This window comes from Vipera ursinii (assembly GCF_947247035.1).
Source record: "Vipera ursinii genome assembly, chromosome: 1".
NCBI classification, from domain to species: Eukaryota; Metazoa; Chordata; class Lepidosauria; order Squamata; family Viperidae; genus Vipera; species Vipera ursinii.
Genome location: NC_139512.1, coordinates 41580686 through 41601770, shown reverse-complemented (window position 1 = coordinate 41601770; position 21085 = coordinate 41580686). Strand labels below are relative to the sequence as shown.

Below are 21085 nucleotides of genomic sequence, written 5' to 3'. Positions count from 1 at the left end.
TATATTTAAATAATATTTTATGTGCTGTTCCTATTGCCTTATTGAATGTTGGAGTGGTTTATCAGCAATGCTCCAGACTACATTATAAATTATTCAATTCTTTAATGTAGTTGGCATCATTAGCGTGACTTTATTTAGTACCTTTTGTTTAGGAATCCAGAAATCCTGGAGCCTAAGCCTGAACTTTTTAGAAACAGTGGTTAGTGGTTGGCAGTTTTAAAAGTGGTGGTTAACGAAAACAGATAAGTCTTGTTTTTGCAGTTCTATCCCTGAAAAGAAAGGCCTCTTCCCTTCTTCCAAATGTGCAGGTATACAAATACGCTCTTTATAGGTTCTCCCCCACCCCACAAAAAGACCCTGGATGGATGTGTCAAAGGTGCTTTTTCAAAAGGCAACTAGGCTATGTTTTTCTCTTGAGGAAGAAGAATATGTTTCACTTTTCATCCAAGAAGCTTCATCAGTTCTGGTAGCAATAGCACTTAGACTTATATACCACTTCACAGTTCTTTACAGCCCTCTCTAAGCAGTTTACAGAGTCAGCATATTGCCCCCAACAATCTGGGTTCTCATTTTACCAACCTCAGAAGATGGAAGGCTGAGTCAACCTTGAGCCAGTTAGAATCAAACTGCTGAACTGCTGGCAGTCAGCAGAATTAGCCTGCAGTACTGCTTTCTAACCACTGCACCACCACAGCTCCTGATGAAGCTTCTTGGATGAGAAGCAAAACATCATCCTCAATGGAAAAAAATAGTCCAGTTGCCTTTTGAAAAAGCATCTTTGAGAGAAAAATGACCTGGATGACTGAGAATCTCCATAGACACCATGGAGGGATATTTAGTTAGTACATGAAATCTACATCCTTGAAGAATCATAGCCATTGTCATCTGCATATAGCCACATTCTCCTAATGGACCTTCAGTTAATTTAGGGAATGTTGATAAGGAAAGAACTGTAGCATGTATCTTCTTCATACTTCATCCTACTTGTTCATGCATCAAGAAAGCTTCAGGTCTTGTCATAAATCAAATGAGGAACATAAATGCTCCTTGAGATGCATTTGAAAGCCTTATTACAAGATGCAGAACCCCCAATTTCATGATACCGTAGTTCCCCAAGTTTATTAGCACTAAAATGTCTACCACATGTTAAGGAAAAGTGGAATAATTCCACACAAAGTGGTCCAGGGGGAGGGGGAGGGGGAGAGCAATCCTGATTTGCAGCCAGGACATGAAGCAGAAATGGGAACATCTGTGGCTTCCACATCTTGCTGAAAAACAGCTCCATAATGGTTGAGTTCCTGCAGAGATAGTGGGGAAGCCAAACTGTTTGGACAGTCCACAGTAATAGCTGCTACACTGGGAGGTAAGTAAAAAAATCTGCGCTTAAAGCTTTCAGTGTCTGTAATTCACTTCAGTCGAACTAAAATGTCCTCATAAAGTATAAGCAAAATCTTAGAGCAATAACTTTTCTTTGCAGCCGTTCAGAATTCTAGGGGACAAGAACAGTAGTAATCACAGATTTCTAGGCTTTGTCAGAAGCTTCAAACTGCTGCCATACGTAGCTACATGTAGGAGAATGTTGACTTTTAATTTACACCCACAGATCAATAAACAGATGTTGTTACTACTAGTCCACAAATTGGGACGAAATATTTTGTGTAAAGATTATTTTTCTTTATTTTAATTAGTATCCCACCTTTTATTTATTTTATTTGTATCTCTTCTTTACTATTTTTTTCAAATATTTCAAGGCGTTAAACATATCCAACACATCTGCCACCTCCTAGTTCCCCCACAATAACACTGTGAGGTGAGTTGGGCTGAGGGAGAATGACTGGCCCAAAGTCACCCAGTTGGTTTTCATAGCTAAGGCAGAACTAGAACTCACAGTCTCCTGGTTCCTAGCCTGGTGCCTTAACCACTAGACCAAACTTGTTCCTGCACTGAAGCTATAATATCTCCTTTGGTAAAGTTAATTGCATTTGTGATTTACTTACATTTCAGGTACATTATTTATCTTCCAGAGAAGCAATGCACAGCTATCCCAAACATTTTCTGACTGCTAAAGTGTTTGAACAGTTTTAATATATTTTTTTCTATTTCAGCGATTCATGAATTTCCTCAGGATTTATTCAAAAACAATGAAAGAAAGCAAGGAGCAATATTGCTTCATATTCTTGGTGTAAGTATTCCTGGGACATCTGAAGCATGTTCAAAATATACTCCTCATTTACATTGAGGGCGGTGGCTCATGTGGTTAGGACACTGAGTTGGAGGTTACCAACTCGAGACCCAAGATCTCCTGCGTGGTGAGATGTCCCTCCAGTCATTTGCTGCAGCTCCTTGACAGGGCCTGAAAGGAGCCCCCAAGGATGTCACCAACTAACCCTTTCAACTCGGAAGTGCCTTAGATGGTGCCTCCACTATGAACGGGAGAGGGGGGACCTATTTATATCCATCTCTTCCAGAAAGCTTGGGGAATGTACATTTTTCTCAGGCAAAGATTAGACTTAACCAGGATGATATCAGATTCTTTAAGGGAAAAGCAAAATATCCTAAGGTTGTTGCAGGAATAATAGGATAGAAATAGAAATGTTTTGAAGATTAGCAAATTATATACACACACACACACACACACATACTGTACATATTATACATATACATATACATATATATATCAAGAGAAGAAGGGGACGACAGAGAATGAGGTAGCTGGATGGAGTCACTGAAGCAGTAGGTGTGAGCCTAAATGCACTCCAGAATATGGTAGAGGACATTTCACCTTCACTTTTTAAAAAAATAATAATTTTGAGAAAACTTTCTGGCTTGAAAAGCAGTACAGTATAATAAAACACAGCTTAATTTTCCATTTCATTTAGCAACTTAACATTGGAGATGGGGCTACTTCCAAAGAATATCTAGACGGAACATTTTCTAGTTTTAAGATAGCAATAGGATGCAAAAGACTGTATGAGGGTGCAAGTAGTTTCTTGCCCTATACTATTTGTATCTACTTTATTTTGTAATACTTTAACAAATATATCTGCTGTGTTTATTTTCTACAGGCTCTGTATATGTTCTATGCCTTGGCTATTGTATGCGATGATTTCTTTGTTCCATCTTTAGAAAAAATTTGTGAGGTATGTGAAAATAATTTCCATCCTTCTAAATCAGTTTGTGCTGTGCAAAGAGAGATACCTTGCAGGGATGCAGGCTGACAAAATAAGTCCTCCGTTATCATATGGCCCTATGGATAGCTTGCTCCTATTTGTTAAATTCCATTCTGAAAGTTGTTTAAATCTCAGACAACTTAATCTCAATCTCAAAGAAAGATTAAGAATCTCCCTAGACATTTAAATCTCAAAGAAAATATTTGGCTTTGCTTTCTCTTCTTCATCAGATATACAAAATTTTTAAGCTGGGCTACAGCTAGTGAAATGATGAATTCTTCTTTTTATTTTTCCCCAGAAACTACATCTGAGTGAAGATGTTGCAGGAGCCACATTCATGGCTGCTGGAAGTTCAACCCCTGAATTATTTGCATCAGTCATAGGTAGGTAAATGCATAAGATATGCACATTCTTCCCATAGATCACAAGAACGGCTACTGTACAGTTAATTTTCTGTGATTTCCAGAATAACTGTCCAGGCCAGGGGCTAAATTATTTTGAGTTTTGTTAGAAATCTTCCACTTCCACTAAAGCATACCTGGGCATGGTTTATCAGGGTGTGGATGAGATCAGGAAAATTTATTTATTTATTTATTTATTTATTTATTTATTTATTTATTTATTTATTTATTTATTTATTTATTTATTTATTTATTTATTATTAAATTTGTATACCGCCCTTCTCCCAAAGGACTCAGGGCGGTGAACAGGGCAATACATATCAAAAACAAGATACAAAAATTAAAAATGATTAAACAAAATGCCCACGAATAAGTTAAAACACATTAAAAGTAGGTTAAAACACATTAATAAAACCCAACCCCATCCCATCAGGCCAGGCCAGCTTGTTCGAAAAGGTAGGTTTTGAGATCGTGCTGGAAGGAGCGGAGGTCAGGCGCCATCCGGAGCTCGACCGGAAGATGGTTCCATAAATCCGGCGCGCCCACAGAGAACGCCCTCCCCCTGGGGGCCACCAGTCAGCATTCTTTGACCAGTGGCACCCTGAGGAGGCCCTCTCTGTGGGAGCTTACTGGGCGGAGGGAAGTTGACGCCGGCCGCAGGTGCTCCCCATGGTATTCCGGACCCATGCCATGTAGGGCTTTGTAGGTCATTACCAACACCTTGAATCTCACCCGGAAGACAACTGGAAGCCAATGCAGCTCACGGAGCAGAGGTGATATAAATAATTATATTTGACTTTATATCTGTCTAATTAGCATCAAATGCAGTTAATGTAATTATGCCTATAAATAATTTCCCCTGTCTGTCATGTTATAATTATAATAATAGACTTGTGTATCTCTCTGCCAAGCATGCATTTGCCTGGTATTGCAGATATCCTAACTGCCTAACAGTGAATAGAAACTTCCTAACAGTGAGGACAATTAACCAGTGGAACAGCTTAACTTCAGAAGTTGTGGGTGCTTCATCACTGGAGGTTTTTAAGAAAAGACTGGACAGCCACCTGTCTGAAATGGTGTAGGGTCTCTTGCTTGAGCAGGGGATAGGACTAGAAGACCTCTAAGGTCCCTTCCAGCTCTATTCTGATTGATCCTTGCACAGCCCATCTAGTCTCCATAGTTCATATATTCATTCATCTCCCCTGCTTGTCCTGGTGTCAGATCCCCAAAGAAATGTATTGTTTCTCTCCTTATAGTATACTTGCTTTTGTAATCATTCTTTGGGGCCTGTCATTTTGTTGGGAGGGTGGGATGCTTTGGGGATGCTTTGCACTGTCTTGCCACTTTGCCCTTCCCCCAGGAGAAGGAATGTACCACCCTTATCTAGGACAGGGCTTTTCAACCAGTGGTACGGGTACCACCTGTGGTACATTGTCACCTGGCAGGTGGTACGTGACCATCCTAGAAAAGTGGTAGCGGGGGAGGGGAATGAGCTGAACCAGTGGCAGCACTGCACAAGCCTGAGCGAGAGATGGCTGGAGCTGCAGGGCTGTCAGAGCTCAGCGGAAGTGCTAGAATCAGCGCCAGGCTCCAGCTGGAGCTCGGCACTGATCCTGGCGTTTTGAGCCCAGAAGAAGTGCCAATCAGCTGGAATGTTGCAGCATCTCCAGGGTCTTGTGATTTACATTCAGATGCTTGGCAACTGATTCATATTTATGATGGTCATCGTGTCCCAGGTCATGTGAAGTGACCAAAACCTGCTGCAACCACCCAGCAGAAGGGGGGGAGAATAAAAACCAAACACCACCCCACCCCACCCCCACTGCCAATCCTCAACAGAAATGCTCACAACAATGAAAACTTCGGACAGGAGGAAGACCGCCGCTGGGCGGGCAGGCAGGTGTCTTGCTCGGTTGTGCCTTTTTCCAGTGCCATTGTTGCATTATATTCAAAAACATAATGACAGCTGTCATAGGCCGTTTTACGCGGCCGCACTGACAGCTGTCAAAGGACTACACATGCGCAACCGCCCACACGGCCTACAAGCACACGCGGCCGTTTGACAGCTGTCAAATGGCGCGCATGCGCATTACCACTTGAACTGTCAAAACTGCGGCAAGCCCCCGGCGGCCGCCGCAAGCTGTCAAAGTTAGCGCATGCGCAGTAGCAGCGGCGAGCTGTCAAAACGCCGGCCGCGCGCCAAAACCAGCTGACGGGATCCCCTGCCTGGCTAACGCACTAGCGTTGTCTCTGGGGAGATTCTGCCCTAACAGCTGACCGATTGGCCCCCTGTTCTTGGCGGGAAAACGCGCCCAGCTGATTTGCTGTCCCGTTGACAGCTGCCTATATAAGGCATGTTTTTCCCTGTTCTGTCTGTCCGGGCTACTGAATAAACAACCTGTTAATGAAGACGCGTCTCCCTTGTCCTTCCTGCCGATAATCCAATTGTAACTTCAAACAGTCACTAAGCGAACTGTTGTAAGTCGAGGACTACCTGTACTTCATCACTTTTTTCCTTTTTGGGGGGGTCATCACGTTTTTGACACCTTGCTAGGCAACTGGTGGTACTTGAATGTTGCCATATCCTAAAAGTGGTACAATGGGTGAAAAGGTTGAAAAGCCCTGATCTAGGAGATGGTTTGTACTTGGAGCCAGAGAGAAATGAAAGCGAGGGAGACCTTGAAGAGTGCACCAACTGAGCCAGTTACCAAAACAATATGCCACCTGTGGATTGGCTGGGATTCAAACAGACCCTGGGACCCTGGAGGGAGGAGTAATGAATATTGCTTGTAATATACTGCTTGCGTGGGTTTTTCCTCAGACCTCACCTTGTTTTCCCTGCTGTCACTAGCCCCTAATAAAAGTTCCTTTTGAGAACTGTTGAGAACAATGCCTGTTTCAAGAGTTCTGTTTTCTTGGGAGGCCTAGATGAGGTAGATCCTTACACCTAGAGTATAAATACCAGTAAAGACCAAGCCATCTGGAAAGGTTTTCTGCTGTTAGTTTAATCTTGATGGATTCATTATCTAATAGATATCAGTTACAAACACAATTCCAGTGCAAATGAACCCATGCAAACTACATTCACGTGCAAGCATATGCTTTATACACAAAAATTGCTCTATTTCATCCTTGTCCTGGTGAAGCAGCTATGCTTAGAAACAGTTTAACCCTGGTGCTAATGGAATCAAAGAATAATTGGGGCAGAGGAACGGGGAGGAAGTTGTGGGAAGGTGCAGCTTCATACACTTTCCATCTACCCAATCCAGAGGTCATGGGGATAGTACGATCCCAAGTGGTCATGTTGCCCTTCTCCCATGTTCAGTGAAATTTTAAAAAGCTTTCCTTCTAATTAATAGCTGGAAAGAGCACACCACATATGCAGGCCTGATAGACATCTGGGTTTCTTGGGAGGGTCTGTGAGATTGCCAGTCACTTCCATGGTATACTAATGCTCCCATCACTTTTTCAGATTAGGAGATTATTTTCTCAGGGAATCATAGAGTTACGCCATTTAGGCCATCAAATCCACTCTTATCAACCAGTTCAGTTCTGGTATCCCCATTAAAGATTCTTGACAAATGTCTACCTTGGGGAGGAGAGGTCACTGTTTTCTTACAGAATTGACTGCAATTATTGCCATGTTGGACATGAGACATGTAATAAATTTCCTAATTCTTATAATCCCAGTGAAAGCTATAGCTCTCACTACTCTTTCTCTTTTTGTCTATTCAACCAGGTGTGTTTATCACTCATGGTGATGTAGGAGTTGGAACCATTGTTGGTTCTGCTGTTTTCAATATCCTCTGCATTATTGGTGTCTGTGGAATATTTGCTGGGCAGGTTAGTAGAGTCTATTCATTCATTCATTTTTCTATTATAGAAGAGACTACAGTATATAGAAAAGAAAAGACTTGAATAGAAATATATAGAAAATACTTCTGTATATATGATATTGTGAACCTTCATAGATTCTATTTCAGGCTTAGTTCTTACACAAATGAATCAACTTGAAATAGTTTTATAGTATATATAGATAAATCATGACATGTGTTAACATAAATGTTATTCTGAGAAAAATCTATTTTTCTTCATCCAACAGAATGCAGCCAAACATCATGGTTGGCTGGAATCCACATCAAAGCAATTCACTTCTTTGCACAATTCCACTGTTTTAACTACTGCACGTTAAACAAACCTAACGCTGAAGAGTAGTAAGCTCAATGACTTTTAGAGAACTGTGACAATTGGGATTGTGTGTATACATGTGCACTTTATTGAACAATATAAGATAACCTTTATTGTCATTTTTTTTTTACTGTGGGCACAACGGCACCCATCCAAAATGAAATTTAGTTGCCTGCTCTCAAAGTGAAACACATACATGACACACACCTAAACATTCGATATACAACATATGTATAGATCCACACCCCTACATATACAGAAATAAACAGAAATAAACATAATGGCATTAATTTAATAATGATGATAAAAAGAAAGAAAGCATATTTATATAAAAGAAATCAGCTACAGAAATTTTACCAGATGAATCACTATGTTTTTACTATTGGCAATTATTTTACCATGCTTTAGGAAATATTATACTTTTAAAATATCTATTTTTAACGTCTAATGTAAACTGCGGAAATCCTTACAGTTTACACTGGCATTAGAGTACAACAAATGAATAAAGAAAATTTCTTTCCTCTCTATTGAAAAACAATTAGGGACTTTTTCCTATTCAACCATAGTTCTGATCATAATCTCCCACCCTCCCGTGCCAAACAGCAATTGAACTGAGGAAGGAGAATTTTTAAAATATTTTCTGCAAGTGATTGTTCTGATCTTGAATGGCATTAACGGCTAATAAGTCACTGGGATACAAATGAAATAAATAATCATGGTTCTAGCAAGCTATTGATGTTTTTAAAACATCCATGCGAAAGGAAATGGCCTATTTTAACATCATGCATGTAGATTGTCCTTCTCTTTTCATAGAGATGAGAGTTAGAGAAACTTTCCTGACCAGGTGTCCTGCAGATGTGTTCGGCCTAAACCCTCAGAATTCCTAATCAGCATGAAATAATGCCTGCTCTTGATTTTTTTAAAAAAATGGGTAAAACTTGTTTTCTCCTTCCTAGCAAACAGCTGTTCAACACATGAAGTAGAGTGCAAATGAACTAGAACATTTCTATATATAGGTTTATGATTCTGACCCTCCTTACCCTCCCTGAAAGGTCTGGGCATTCATGGCCACCCTACTAACCTAAATCATTGTGGCCTAACCCATGTGGGAGACCATACTTCAGCTCTAGTTCTTGTCTTGGAGCAGATACAACACGATCTGGTGGTTAATGTCTGTCTTTTGTTATGGTCAGATCACTGTTTGATTGTTGTTTGGGGTCATCAGTTTTGAGGAAGAATGGAACTATTAACTTGTCACTTCCCCTATAATTTCCAGAGAACTTTAGGGAATTTCCTGAGGCCTTAGTTGCCAAGTGGAATACAGGGATGATAGCAACCTTAGACAGGAGTGTACACAAGCATCCTCTCCCACCCCACAGATTGCAGGGAATCTAGCTTGCCAGTGGTGCTATGGGAAATAAAGTGGCCAAAGGAACATCTAGAATAGTATTCCACTTGCTTGAAATAAGAGGGGGGGAAAAACTGTGGTCAGTCATGGGTAACAGCTGAGAACTGAGCCTACGCTGTAGTGATAAAAATGACCAAAGGCCATTACTGCATCCTCAGATTGTCATTTATCAACCCTCTTTAAAATGACCTGAATTATACTTCTTATGGAAGGATGAAAGAACAACTGCAAAACAGCCTAAAGTTTAATCCCAGGAAAGTGGTTCTTTGGTTCGGGATAGGATTGTATTATACCAGTCAAAATTGGCTGGTAATCTGTGGGCCCTTCTGGACTCTCATTCCTGCTGAAGGAACAGGTAGCAGCCTTGGCAATGAGGCTTTCACACAAACGCACAGTTCCCAGATGAGCCCTTTCATCTCCACTCCCCAGGTTCTTCCTTTTTAATACTGTGTTCTGAAAACTCCTTCTTAAGATCTGGCTATTCCTAAAAGCTTGGGATGGGAACTACAGTAGGAAGGGAGTCCCCTTTGGTATGGTGTGCTTATTCCTTTTGCACACAGTTTATTGCATTGTAATCTGTTACTTCATCTTTTTCTGTTTGCTATTTTGATGTACCGTTTTTAATCCTCCAACTGGAGAGTGTTTTGTAAGCCTCTCTGAGGCGCCGCGGATTAGAGTGCCACATAAACCCTAGTAAGTAAGTAAACAAGCATGCAAGTAAATAAATAAATAAATGTTCTTTGCTCTGCCCACATGACATTTGTGAGCATTGTAGATCTAAAGCAAATTCATGTTTGCTCGAAGTCATGTTCCAAATAACTTTTTTTTTTCTTCATGGAAAATTTAAATGTTTAAACAGGACTAAATTTAAACAGGACTAAATTGGCCAAAGTTTTACTGCCTTTATTTGATAAGAGGTATAGATAAATATATATATTTATATATATAGATAAATATATTCAAGGTTGACTCAGCCTTCCATCCCTCCGAGGTAGGTAAAATGAGGACCCAGATTGTTGGGGGCAATAAGCTGACTTTGTAATAATGCCGCTTGGGGGGGGGGGCAAAAGCCCTAATAAGCAGGCATATACATAGAATGAAGGCTATTGCTAAGCACATTTAATTTGTGCTTAGATTGTAAGCTGCCCTGAGTCTTCGGAGAAGGGCGGGATATAAATGGGATTAAAAAAAAATTAATTCTATCTTTATTCTCACTAGAAGCTGGCAAGCTTCACTCAAGTGATTGTTAAACAGAGAAATTATTTTAACAAAGGTTTGGTAACTAGCTATTTATTCTTTTATTTATAAATTTGTTATTTATTCTGTTGTTGACATTTCTATAGATTTATATGCATTTTGATTGTGTTTGACTACTACCCGATCTAGTCTTTGTACTGTTTTTTTTAATAATACACAGATTGATTGAAATTATTCTTACTAGAATTTATTAAAGTGTTTCTCTTTAGCAGGATTGTGTCTGCTTCATTTATTACTTTACTTCCATATGAAAAATCACTACAATCATTGATTTTTCTTAATTTCCTGTTTCTAAATGGGATTTGTAAAGTGGTTTACTGCATTGTTAGTTCTTTCAAGCTTTGTTCTTTCAGGCAATGGACTTTTAAGTGGAAGACTTTAAGTAAAGTAGTTTCTGTTTGCTCACTGTGATCCCATTGAAAATTGAGTAACTGTTACCTAAGTAACAAGTGTATTTTTTAAGCAACATGACACATAATTATGCAATTCCTTTGATTCATTGGAATGAAGATCTTGTTAGGAACTTTTCTTACATCAGTTTGGAGCAATTCCTTTCCTGTTTAAAAGGTCTAAATTTGCTGTTTTCTGGATCTGTGTAACTGTATTTTTGTGATGGGAAAAGGTTTTGAATGATCACTATTTTCTGATGTCTTTGGAATATTGCTTGTTCTGTAAATATGTATTTGTCTGGTGGAGCTTTTGAATTGATAATAATCCTAAAGGAATCTCTTCTGTAAGCTAAGGTTTATTATATAAGTTTAGCTATTTATTTGATCCTTCACCCCAGAAGTTATGTTTTGCATGTTATTCTAAACTATGATTAATTGTGGTTTATTGAGCATGCCACAGATGACTGGCTTTGTATATTATGCTAAACCATAAGCAATCATTATGGCTCACACATTGCGTTAAGCGAATTCAGGCATAAATCATTACAGTAAGTCAAGATAGTCCAAACAGTATTTGTGATATAATATTCTTGTTCCTGTTGCAATCACCTTTCTGATACTCTATTTTTTTGATACTCTATATTATTACTCCCATCACTAGAGTATTAACAAATTATACCTGCCTGCCTGCCAAATAAATAATATGCCACTCCTTTGAATTGCATTCTTTCACTCTATTGCTCAAATAGTATAATAATATAACATGGTATTTGATTTCCAGCCCCCATCCTAAGAAGATAAAACAGGATGTATGTGTGATTGATCCCAGGTTTTAGGAAGTACAAATATTGTGTAAACTCTAAAAGCTGTTCTAATATTTTTGGGAATAGTATGAACAAATAAAGGTTTTGTGTCACTTTAAAGTCTAACAAATTTATTATGTGATACTTTGGGATAGTGTATAGTCCACTTAATCAGATGCTTGAGAGGTTATCTGAGTATCAAGCTAGGAAAACATCCTGTTAACTGTTATTGTAATTAAATATGTTATTAACTGTTGAATGATAATACAGAGCATCAGGGTTTAATACCCATTCCCACACATAAGCATAATTATCTCTATATATTCATAACTTAGAATGGCATGAACTTTCTATTTACATATATGGGCTACAAACCACAAATCCTACACTACAACAAATATCTCATTCTTTAAGATGCCATAAGAATGTTTTGTTTTTCTAACATAGACTGACACACTAATTTCTCATTGAGTGGAGTATTTACATTTTCATTTCTCTGATTGATTAACTTATTTATTTGATTTGTAGGCTGCCTGCTTGTCAAACGTCTCTGGGTGGTTTACAAAGAATAATAATAATTTTTAAAAACCATTTAAAGAAATTGAACAAAATTCTAAAACTGCAGCACATCCATTGCACTGAGGGCAAATAAACACAAAATACGCTTTATTATATAGGTTCATCTTGCATCCTGCCCAATGCATGAGGACAGAAACAGATTTTCAAGGTCCATCCTAAAGGGAGGATGCTGTTCTAATGGGCAGCCATGGTGACAAATAAGACACTCTTCCTGCATCCCATGAAATAGCCCTGTTTTGTTGATAGGATTCAGAGTGTGCCTGCCAACCCTATCAGGAAGTTTCATATGACTTCACTGCATGATATTTTTTTATAACGTAAAACTGTAGAAATTAAGATAGTACAAGATTGTGTAGAAAAAAACAGAAGTTCAGAATTTGTTTTTAAAGACATAAATGTTCTTTCTTAAATGGATACCTTTTAATGAATAGCAATGCTAACCAGTAAGTGATAAGATTGTAATGGGATATGAATGCATGTACGAACCTTATTTTACCAGTTTGCTCCCAGGCTTCAGAATCTGTGGCAAAATCTAACATCCAAGCATTGCTGATGTAGAGGTTGCTATATGGAATAATTGTATCCTTTTTCTAGGTGGTCCGTCTCACCTGGTGGTCTGTGTGCAGGGATTCTGTCTACTACACTTTGTCTGTAGTAGTGCTTATTGTGGTAAGTTTTGTGAGTTTTCTTCACCATGTTCCTGAACATACCTGAGCTTGAGATTTTGGTTCTCAATAGGCCTCCTTATGGAGGATTTTCCCAATAAAATATCCCACACAAAGGATTTTGGGAGCCACCCAGAGTTGGTTAGAAGTTGGTTAAATGTTTTAAGTAAATAAGTAAATAAATAGATAAATAAGATATTAGATGTGTGCTTTAGTCTTGGTACCTTTTAGAACAGGTGAGAAGGCAACTTCCCAGAATGACCACACTAGCTGAGAATTAAGATATGCATCCAAACACACAACCATCATCTTATTGTTTACAACTGCTCTTGGTTTTATGTTTTTAAATGTTTTTGTTATTTTAATGTTGTAACTGTCCAGGATAATTTACTTGAGATGGAAGTAGTGGTGGGATACAGCTGGTTCATACCACTTCGGCAGAACCGGTAGCTAATTTTTTGGTTGCCCAGCCCAGAATGGACTTCCAGAAGTGGCATCCGCACAGAGAACTGGTTGTTCACATATTTGAATCCCACCACTGGATGGATGCCTATGTAAATCTCTTAAAGAAATAAATCTGGCCATTAGCAGATGTAGCAGGAGCAACGTATCTTCTGCATTCTTTCATGTAGCTTATCAAAGGCAATGCAAAGTTAAGATGAATTTTTGCAAAAGCAGCTCTGGCAAATTCCCATTCAGCCTGAGGTCCTGATGGTCTCGTTTGGCAGCAATGACAAACAACCAGGAGCAATATTAGAAGAGACTTTGCTATCATTTCCTAAGCTGCAATATACCGTAATCCTGTGTTAGGAAATTACTAGGAAATTTAAATGGCTGCTTAATCTTGCCACCATGTGACCCGTGAAAGACATCAACCATGAACTTTGAGAGATGTCCAGGGATGCTAAAGGTTGCTTTTAGCTTTATGAACTATTGCTTTTCATTATTCTGGGGCGGGCTGGCTTTGTTCATGATAAAAATCCATTAGTTCTCCCCAAATGAGTCACCTATTTGCCTCTGAAGCTTCCAGATCTTGACAGCTGGCAGCCAAATGTGATGCAGAAATAACACCTTCCCTGTGGTCCAAATTAAACCATTTACCTATTTTTTTTCTTAGTACATATTGTACTGAATTTTGGATCAGTGAGCCAATGAGGTGTTTTTCCTGCAAAGTTAGAAATGCAAGAACGACATACTGCTTTTTATTTTAAGGAAATCTTCTATTCACAGGAAGATCCAGTGCTTCATGCATCTTAAGTGCTTTCTAATTCACAGCCTCTTAACCTGGACTTTGCAGCTCTGTCCACCATATAATGTAATCACTGTCAACTTCCCAACTTGACCTCCAATTCTCCTCACTTGAAAGTCTTGGAGTAGTAATCTTAATATATCAGGAAGTTCCCAGATTTGCCAAGCTTGCCCTACCTCAAAAATGCTACATGTACATCATCAAGCACTAGTGTTGATATGGCACCAAAGGTGGCCTTCGTTACTAAAAAAAATGATTCAGGACCAAAAATCAACAGTAACTGAGAATAAAAGTCCTAGAATGATTCTGCCTGGAGACCATTCTATACCCAGCATTATATATATGCATGCCACTGTGCTCTATAATTTAGCCAAAGTTCTTTTCACTTGAATTACATAATTATTCAATTTTCCTTTCTTTTTCACTCTTTTTTTTAAGTTTATATATGATGAGAAAATTGTATGGTAAGTGGTTCTTCTCATTTCTTACCTTGTTTGATTAAGAGAAGTAAACCTGGACATGCAGAGCAAATCTACTCTTGGGGTTAAAGGGGATTATTTTTTGTAAAACCTCCAGCACATCCTCCAACTTGGATTCTTTCTGTAATCAGGATAGAAAAATGGGGAGCTGTTCTTTTCTTTCTGTTACAGGTGGAGACAGATAGTTGTGGACCAGTTTTATTGATGTGTTAGTAAGGCAAGAGGTTTTTGGATCCTGAGGTTTCATAGCTATTTCTAATGGTTTCCTGGCACACTTTGCTTTGCTCCACTCATCATTGATCGGAAAACTATCAGCAGAGTTTTCAAGGAATCTAGAGTCCTTCTAAAATGTCGGGGCTTTTATGTTGTTAGCAAATCTTTATTTCAATTGATTTATTTTGGGGGAGAATTTTTGGGGACTCTCAGCCAATTTCCCAGCTAAGGAAAGATAGCTCTCTCTTAGGGTTTTTTTAGGTGTAAGAGCTTGTTCTGCCTTGGCAATATTTTTGATTAGAAATAGATGTGGCGGGAGCTGGGGAGACCCACTGCACAGGTAGAAGGTAGCAACTGATTGGTTTTAAGAACACTATGAAGCATTGAGAGAAAAACAAATTGAAACTGGCTGCAGGAAGGAGTGAGTAATAAGAGGTACAAAGAGCAGGCAGACATAACTTCTTTGGTTTAATATATGAAGTGCTAGAAGTGGGAAACAGTGTACATGATATATTCCACAGAAAATATGTATCACTACCCCAAATGGCACTAGCTATACTACTAATTTCCTTCCTTTTATTTATTTGAGGTGGGAAAGCCTTATACTCATCATTATGTATTCGTTCTATATACTTATCATGAAGTAAGTACCCTTAACTTCTTCTCTGCGCTTTAAATATGTGTGGCTAAATAGGCGTATGAGCTTGCAATGTGCTTTGGTAGATTACTAAGAATAGCTCACTTTCCTTGCTTTATTGCTGTTAATTTCCCCAAGTAGTAGTGGATTTTCTGCTTAAATGTATATTGTCTGCAATAACTTGAATCTCATTCTTATGGGACCTACATTTGGGCTATTGAAATTGAAGATAAACAAGAATATTTGGTGTTTATGATAGCCTTTCACTGTCTAATGCCCTCCAATATGTTGGAAGCCACTTCCATTATCACTAGCCAGCACAGCCCTTGGCAGTAGAGGTTGAGGTAATGGGTATTGAAGTCCAATGTTGCATTATAAGAGCAAAGAATATGGAATGCATCCAAGAGAAGTAGTTTTCCAAGGAAACTAAGGAAGCGGCTGTATATCAGAAATATTCTGCTTATTTCTTCATATTCAAAATAGCTCATTTGAAAGAGCATTGTAAGCAGCCAAGGTAAGTAATTGAGGGGGGCGGATTGCACAAAGAAAAGCTCTAATTCAAAATGAAGCATGCTTGCATTTATGGATTTGGCTTTGGAGAATTTGAATTAGTTTTTATATTGGCTATTAATCAGCTACCCTTGCAAGAAATAAAGGCTTTTCTTTTATATTTCTTTTTGCAATGCTAGAGAAATAATAATCAACATACCGGTAATTATTTTACAGCAGTGTCATAAATCATTGTTTCCAAATTAGAAAACATTTCAGAGGGGACTAACACATAGTTTAAAAACCTGGTGTGCTGTGATACACAGCCACTGGATCATGCAATCAGAGTTAGAGGTAATGCTGTAAAGTTATGTTGCGTTCACGGATAATTCCCCTCTTCTGAAGCACTCATGAATCTGGCCTCTCTCTTCCACATATCCCTCAGCAAGATGGATTTTGAAAATACAGTACAGGTAGTCCTTGACTTATGACCACAATTGAGATCAGAACTTCCGTTGCTAAGCAAGGCAATTTTTAAATGAGTCAAGCCCTATTTTGTGACCTTTTTCATCATGGTCATTAAAACACCACATTACATGAATCGTACAGTCATTAAGCCAATCCAGCTTCCCTCATTGATGTTCCTTATTGGGAACATGTTGCAGCATTTCAGTTACTGATAGCCCCGTTGCCTGGCTCATAGATCTCTGTAATATTCTCATTTCTTATATGATCCAAATGAAAATGTAAGCACATTTGCTTTTAGTGGGAGAGAAGTAAATAACACTTTAATAGGCATTGAAGCTAGTGGGATCTAACAGTGCTTAATTTTGGCCAGATCATGAGGGGCCTAATTATAATGTAATCATCAGCCAGTTATGCTCAAATTAGATGACACTTGATAAACTGATGCATCACAATCCAACTTGCTCCCAGTGGTTGTGAGCCCCCGAAACAGAACAGAAGAGAGCCAGAGCTATGAGTTGTTCTTTGAAACCTTAACATTTTTCTCTTTATACTTCTAGATTCAATATGAAGATGCAGAATTTCTTTACTATCAAAAGTATGAATGTTGGTAATGGCAACACTGTGAACAGTGAACTGGAAGATGGTAATAAATATTATGACATTAGCCGTGATGATCCATCCATACCATTGCTATGGAAAGGTAAGGCTAAGCAGACATGAGCTGAGCAGAAGATCTTGGAAACGATGCTATTCACTATTAGTGATTCAGACTCTGATGGCAGATTTCCACCATCTTAAAATAAATGTATTTATGTTTAATAAATGGGCTGGACAAACCCAAGCAATCCAGGGTCACTCATCCTTCTCTGTAATACTCTGTAATTACATATATAAATAAAATTAATAATAATAATAATAATATTCTGGGCCGTGTATTTAATTAATATAGAGCAGTAATAAGGCCCATCATGTCTGTGTGGTACTCTTCTTGAGATGAGTCTTCAGATCAGATTATTCAAAAGAATCCTTTAGCAACGCTCAGGATTTTGCAGGAGATTCTAAGAAGGTGAGAGAGTTAATGTTAGAATGAGGATCTTCAGGATCATCATAATCATGCTGAGTGAAAAAATAGAATTGGTAATTAGCATCCCGTTATTTCCAATGAATGAATGAAACTGCCACCTCAAAATATGGCCGAGAAACCTGGATGCAGAATATATATAAGTGTCATGAGATTTGCAAGCAGTAAAAAATACTAAAAAAAGGATCCATTTTTACTTTTTATCACTATGCATTTGTCTTGCTTTGTTGCTTTCCCTGCATGGGGAAATATTCTAGCCACTGAACAACAAATGCTTCGTTATCCATAGAGTGCATTATAATATCTTGAAAAGGCATTGCATACCTGTAGCCAAAATGAAGGTTTTTATGTTCATGAAGAATAGACACACTTCTTGTATCTTGTGCCATTCAAGAGCTGAGAGATGGCCTTATTTCTGTTAAGTGAAATACACCATGGATTAATAAACTGCAGTGCTGAAGTCTGTTCTATAGCTTTTTAGACTGGTGTTTTACTTTGTAAAATCGACCATCAGTCGAACCAGACTTCTAAATCTAGCTCTTAGGGTTGTTTCCAGCAAGGATGCTTAGGATATTTGTTACTATCTCTCCGGAGTCAACAAAGCTCGTATCTCATCCTAATCTTGTCCATTGTCTGAGTTCAGAGGCTGATTATTCCCTCCAAAAGGGCACTTGCTCTCTGCCAACTACATTCCACTTTCTGATAGCAGGAATTCTATTACTTGAGGGTACAGATAAAAAGGAAGGTTTTCAGACTGCTATCTTGAAGTTTGTAAGTTTATTGCTTTCAGGAGGTACAAGGAACAAACCATTTTTAAAGAAGCTTCTGGTACAAGGTTCTTATATACACTGCCAGTGGAAAATCCAATTTCAGACAAGTCTTCTATGCAAGAGAGAAGGCTTGTATTTTTGCAACTAAGGTTTTGTGCTTTTAGAATAACAGCACAGTGCATCTGTTTTTATTGTGAAAATTGTTTATATGCTATGGCCCTGTCCATTGAAACTCACAGTGATGAAATACATAGGCAGACTTGTATTGAATCAAGATGCAATGCCTCAAGTATGTGTCCACATACCAGAGGACTAGCTTCTTGGGTTGTTGTTGTTGGAGCAAAAACAAAAAAGTGGTACCTTAACCTAACAAACAACAAATATTTCAACAAATATTTCATTACTTTTTTTCATGACCCCAAGTTTTTTCAGTTGCAGTTCATTCCAAAAAAGATCAGAATGGCCAGAAGAAAAAGGAAAACTGGAGGGGGTATTTTAGCAGGCAGCTCTAGATAGATGGAAATGAGAAAAGCTCAGCTGTTGGAACTATTTTCTGCACAGTGGTGAAATATTGGAGCTCTACAGGAGGCTGAAGTCCATTAAGGGTTTTATCAGTAAACCACTTTGCAATATGCAAGCTCTCTGTGAGAAGTTTTCGTTTAAGATTTAGCAAACAGCTGAGTATGGTTGAGTATGGCTCCTATTCTATTAATTATTCTCTACTGAGCCATATCTGTAAAATGTTTATCCACTATATTTTGTAGTATTTACTCCTACAATAATTCTTACATGCCACACATTCTGTACTAGATATATCTAACTTAATGCCCAGATCTAGTTCACTCCAGATCAGTTAGACTTCAACTAATTTGGGTCCCATAATTCTGGATTCATGCTGACTTGGAATTATGGAATTTAAAGGGCATCAAATTAAAGAAAGCGGGTTTAAATGCTCAAAAACCTTTGTGTTAGCTTATAAGTGCCTATAACAAGTCATCTATAGAGATGAATATTTTTGTTCTCTCTTGCCTCCTCCCACTAAACAAGCATTAGGGCTGTGGTTAAAGGATAGGAGAATCTCCAACAGTACTTTAGAAAGTTTCTACCCAAATTCACACTCAGAATTCCAAACTCATTTTTTATGAGTCAACAAATTTACTGTGGATCAGTAATGCAAGACTAAATGCAGTGCAAATGGGCTTTCACCTTATAGATTTGCTGATGACCAATGTGATTTTGTTTTGTGTTCTGAATATAGATTATAGAATTATTTAAGCTTTCTTTGTCTTCCAGTATCTATTGCTTAGCACATGTTTCCTCCTTGAAAGACAGTTTTCCTGTTATTGTTCAGTCATTCAGACATTTCCTACTCTTCATGATCAGGTGGACATCATTAAGCTGGGATTGTCTGTTAGAACTGCTTCTCTGATGCTTGTAAGTTCATGCTTCTGTTATCAGTAATAGTTTCTACTTTATCTTCTGTTGGGGTCATTTTCATTTCCAGAATCAAGGTCTATTCCAATGATTATTGCTTTTGCCTTGCAGCTCCAAAATATTTAAGTTTTAGTTTCATTATTAATGCTTCCAGTGAGCAGTCAAATTCCATAACATCTAGTTATGAATTACTTCTTAAGAGTCCAGGGATTCTCAGCTATTGTTTTCACACCATAGTTCAAAAACATCTATTTTCTTCATTTAGCTTTTTTGATATTCCAGGTTTCATGGCAGTATGCTGCAACTGGGAAATGGTGCCCTTGAATTATACAGCTTTGTTGTTAGAGTAGTATCTCAATATTTTAATATGTTTCTCTAGCTGTAGCAGTCTTTCTTTAAAGTAGCAAGCAACTCCTTATTTCATGGTTTCTACTAGTATCCCTGTGAATTTTGGGATCTAGAAAAGTAAATTATTACAACAACCATTTTTACACTAGATTGACATTTGTACACTGACTTACTCTTAGTGGCTTTTGTAATATTGAGAAGATCAGGTTTTACACTCTTTTCTATCTTCAATAAGGTGAAGCCATGTTTAGTTTTCTTTATTTCCAGCCATCAAAGTGGTGTCATCGGCATATTCAAATTGTTGATGTTTCTCCAGCAATTTTAAATGTTTTATCTTATAAATGCCTATAACAAGTTCATATATAGAGATTAATATTCTTGTTGTTTCTTGCCTCCTCCCACTTAACAAATGTTTGTCTTCTAATCCAGCATTTTTCTCAAGCACTATTCTGCAGAGAAGTTCAGTAAATAAAATATAGCCCTCTTCCAATTTTCAATCATTTCATTGCTCTGTTATTCATTTGAACTGTGGCTTCTTCAGTAGGTTGGTGAATTTGTCCAGTACGCCCATGTTTTATCCACAGTGATTTATCTACTGTCAGATTATACACAGTCAAAAGCCACTGTATAATTATTAAAGCAAAAAATATGTATAGTTTTGGAACGTTTCCATAATTGGAATATCTGTTTCTACGTATAAATGGGTAGTGGTCATTTCCAACCATAGAGCATCTTTTAATGGCAGGTGTTATTGTTAACTAGACCAAAAGAGGCTGGCCAAAAAAAGCTTTTGATTCCTGCATATATTAACATTTTCCTGTACGTATGTCAACTTGTTTACAAATCATAGCATCAATGCCATCATTCTAAAGGCACTCTTTTAAGGGTGAGCTGGGGAAATGGGAAGGTGAAAACTTTAGTCTGTTTCCTACTATACTAGCAATTATGTAATTATGGCTTATATAGTGAATTGTCTGCCCACAACAGTTCACAGATTTTTCATCCTCAGGTTGCTAAAGTCCATTTTTTCATATTCATTACCCTGCAAGTGTAAATT

At 38.1% G+C, this 21085-nt stretch overlaps 1 protein-coding gene across 1 annotated transcript in view; it reads left to right on the top strand.

Annotated features, from left to right (window-relative positions):
* SLC24A4 (solute carrier family 24 member 4) overlaps positions 1-21085 on the top strand; it is a gene marked incomplete at both ends in the record, with an annotated part of 118048 nt that overhangs the window by 80946 nt on the left and 16017 nt on the right. The window contains 8 exons of the mRNA XM_083379491.1: positions 2106-2182; positions 3066-3140; positions 3469-3553; positions 7311-7414; positions 12790-12864; positions 14548-14573; positions 15391-15444; positions 16953-17095. Of these exons, the coding sequence (XP_083235617.1) occupies positions 2106-2182; positions 3066-3140; positions 3469-3553; positions 7311-7414; positions 12790-12864; positions 14548-14573; positions 15391-15444; positions 16953-17095 (639 nt within the window). The remainder of the gene's footprint in view (positions 1-2105; positions 2183-3065; positions 3141-3468; positions 3554-7310; positions 7415-12789; positions 12865-14547; positions 14574-15390; positions 15445-16952; positions 17096-21085) is intronic.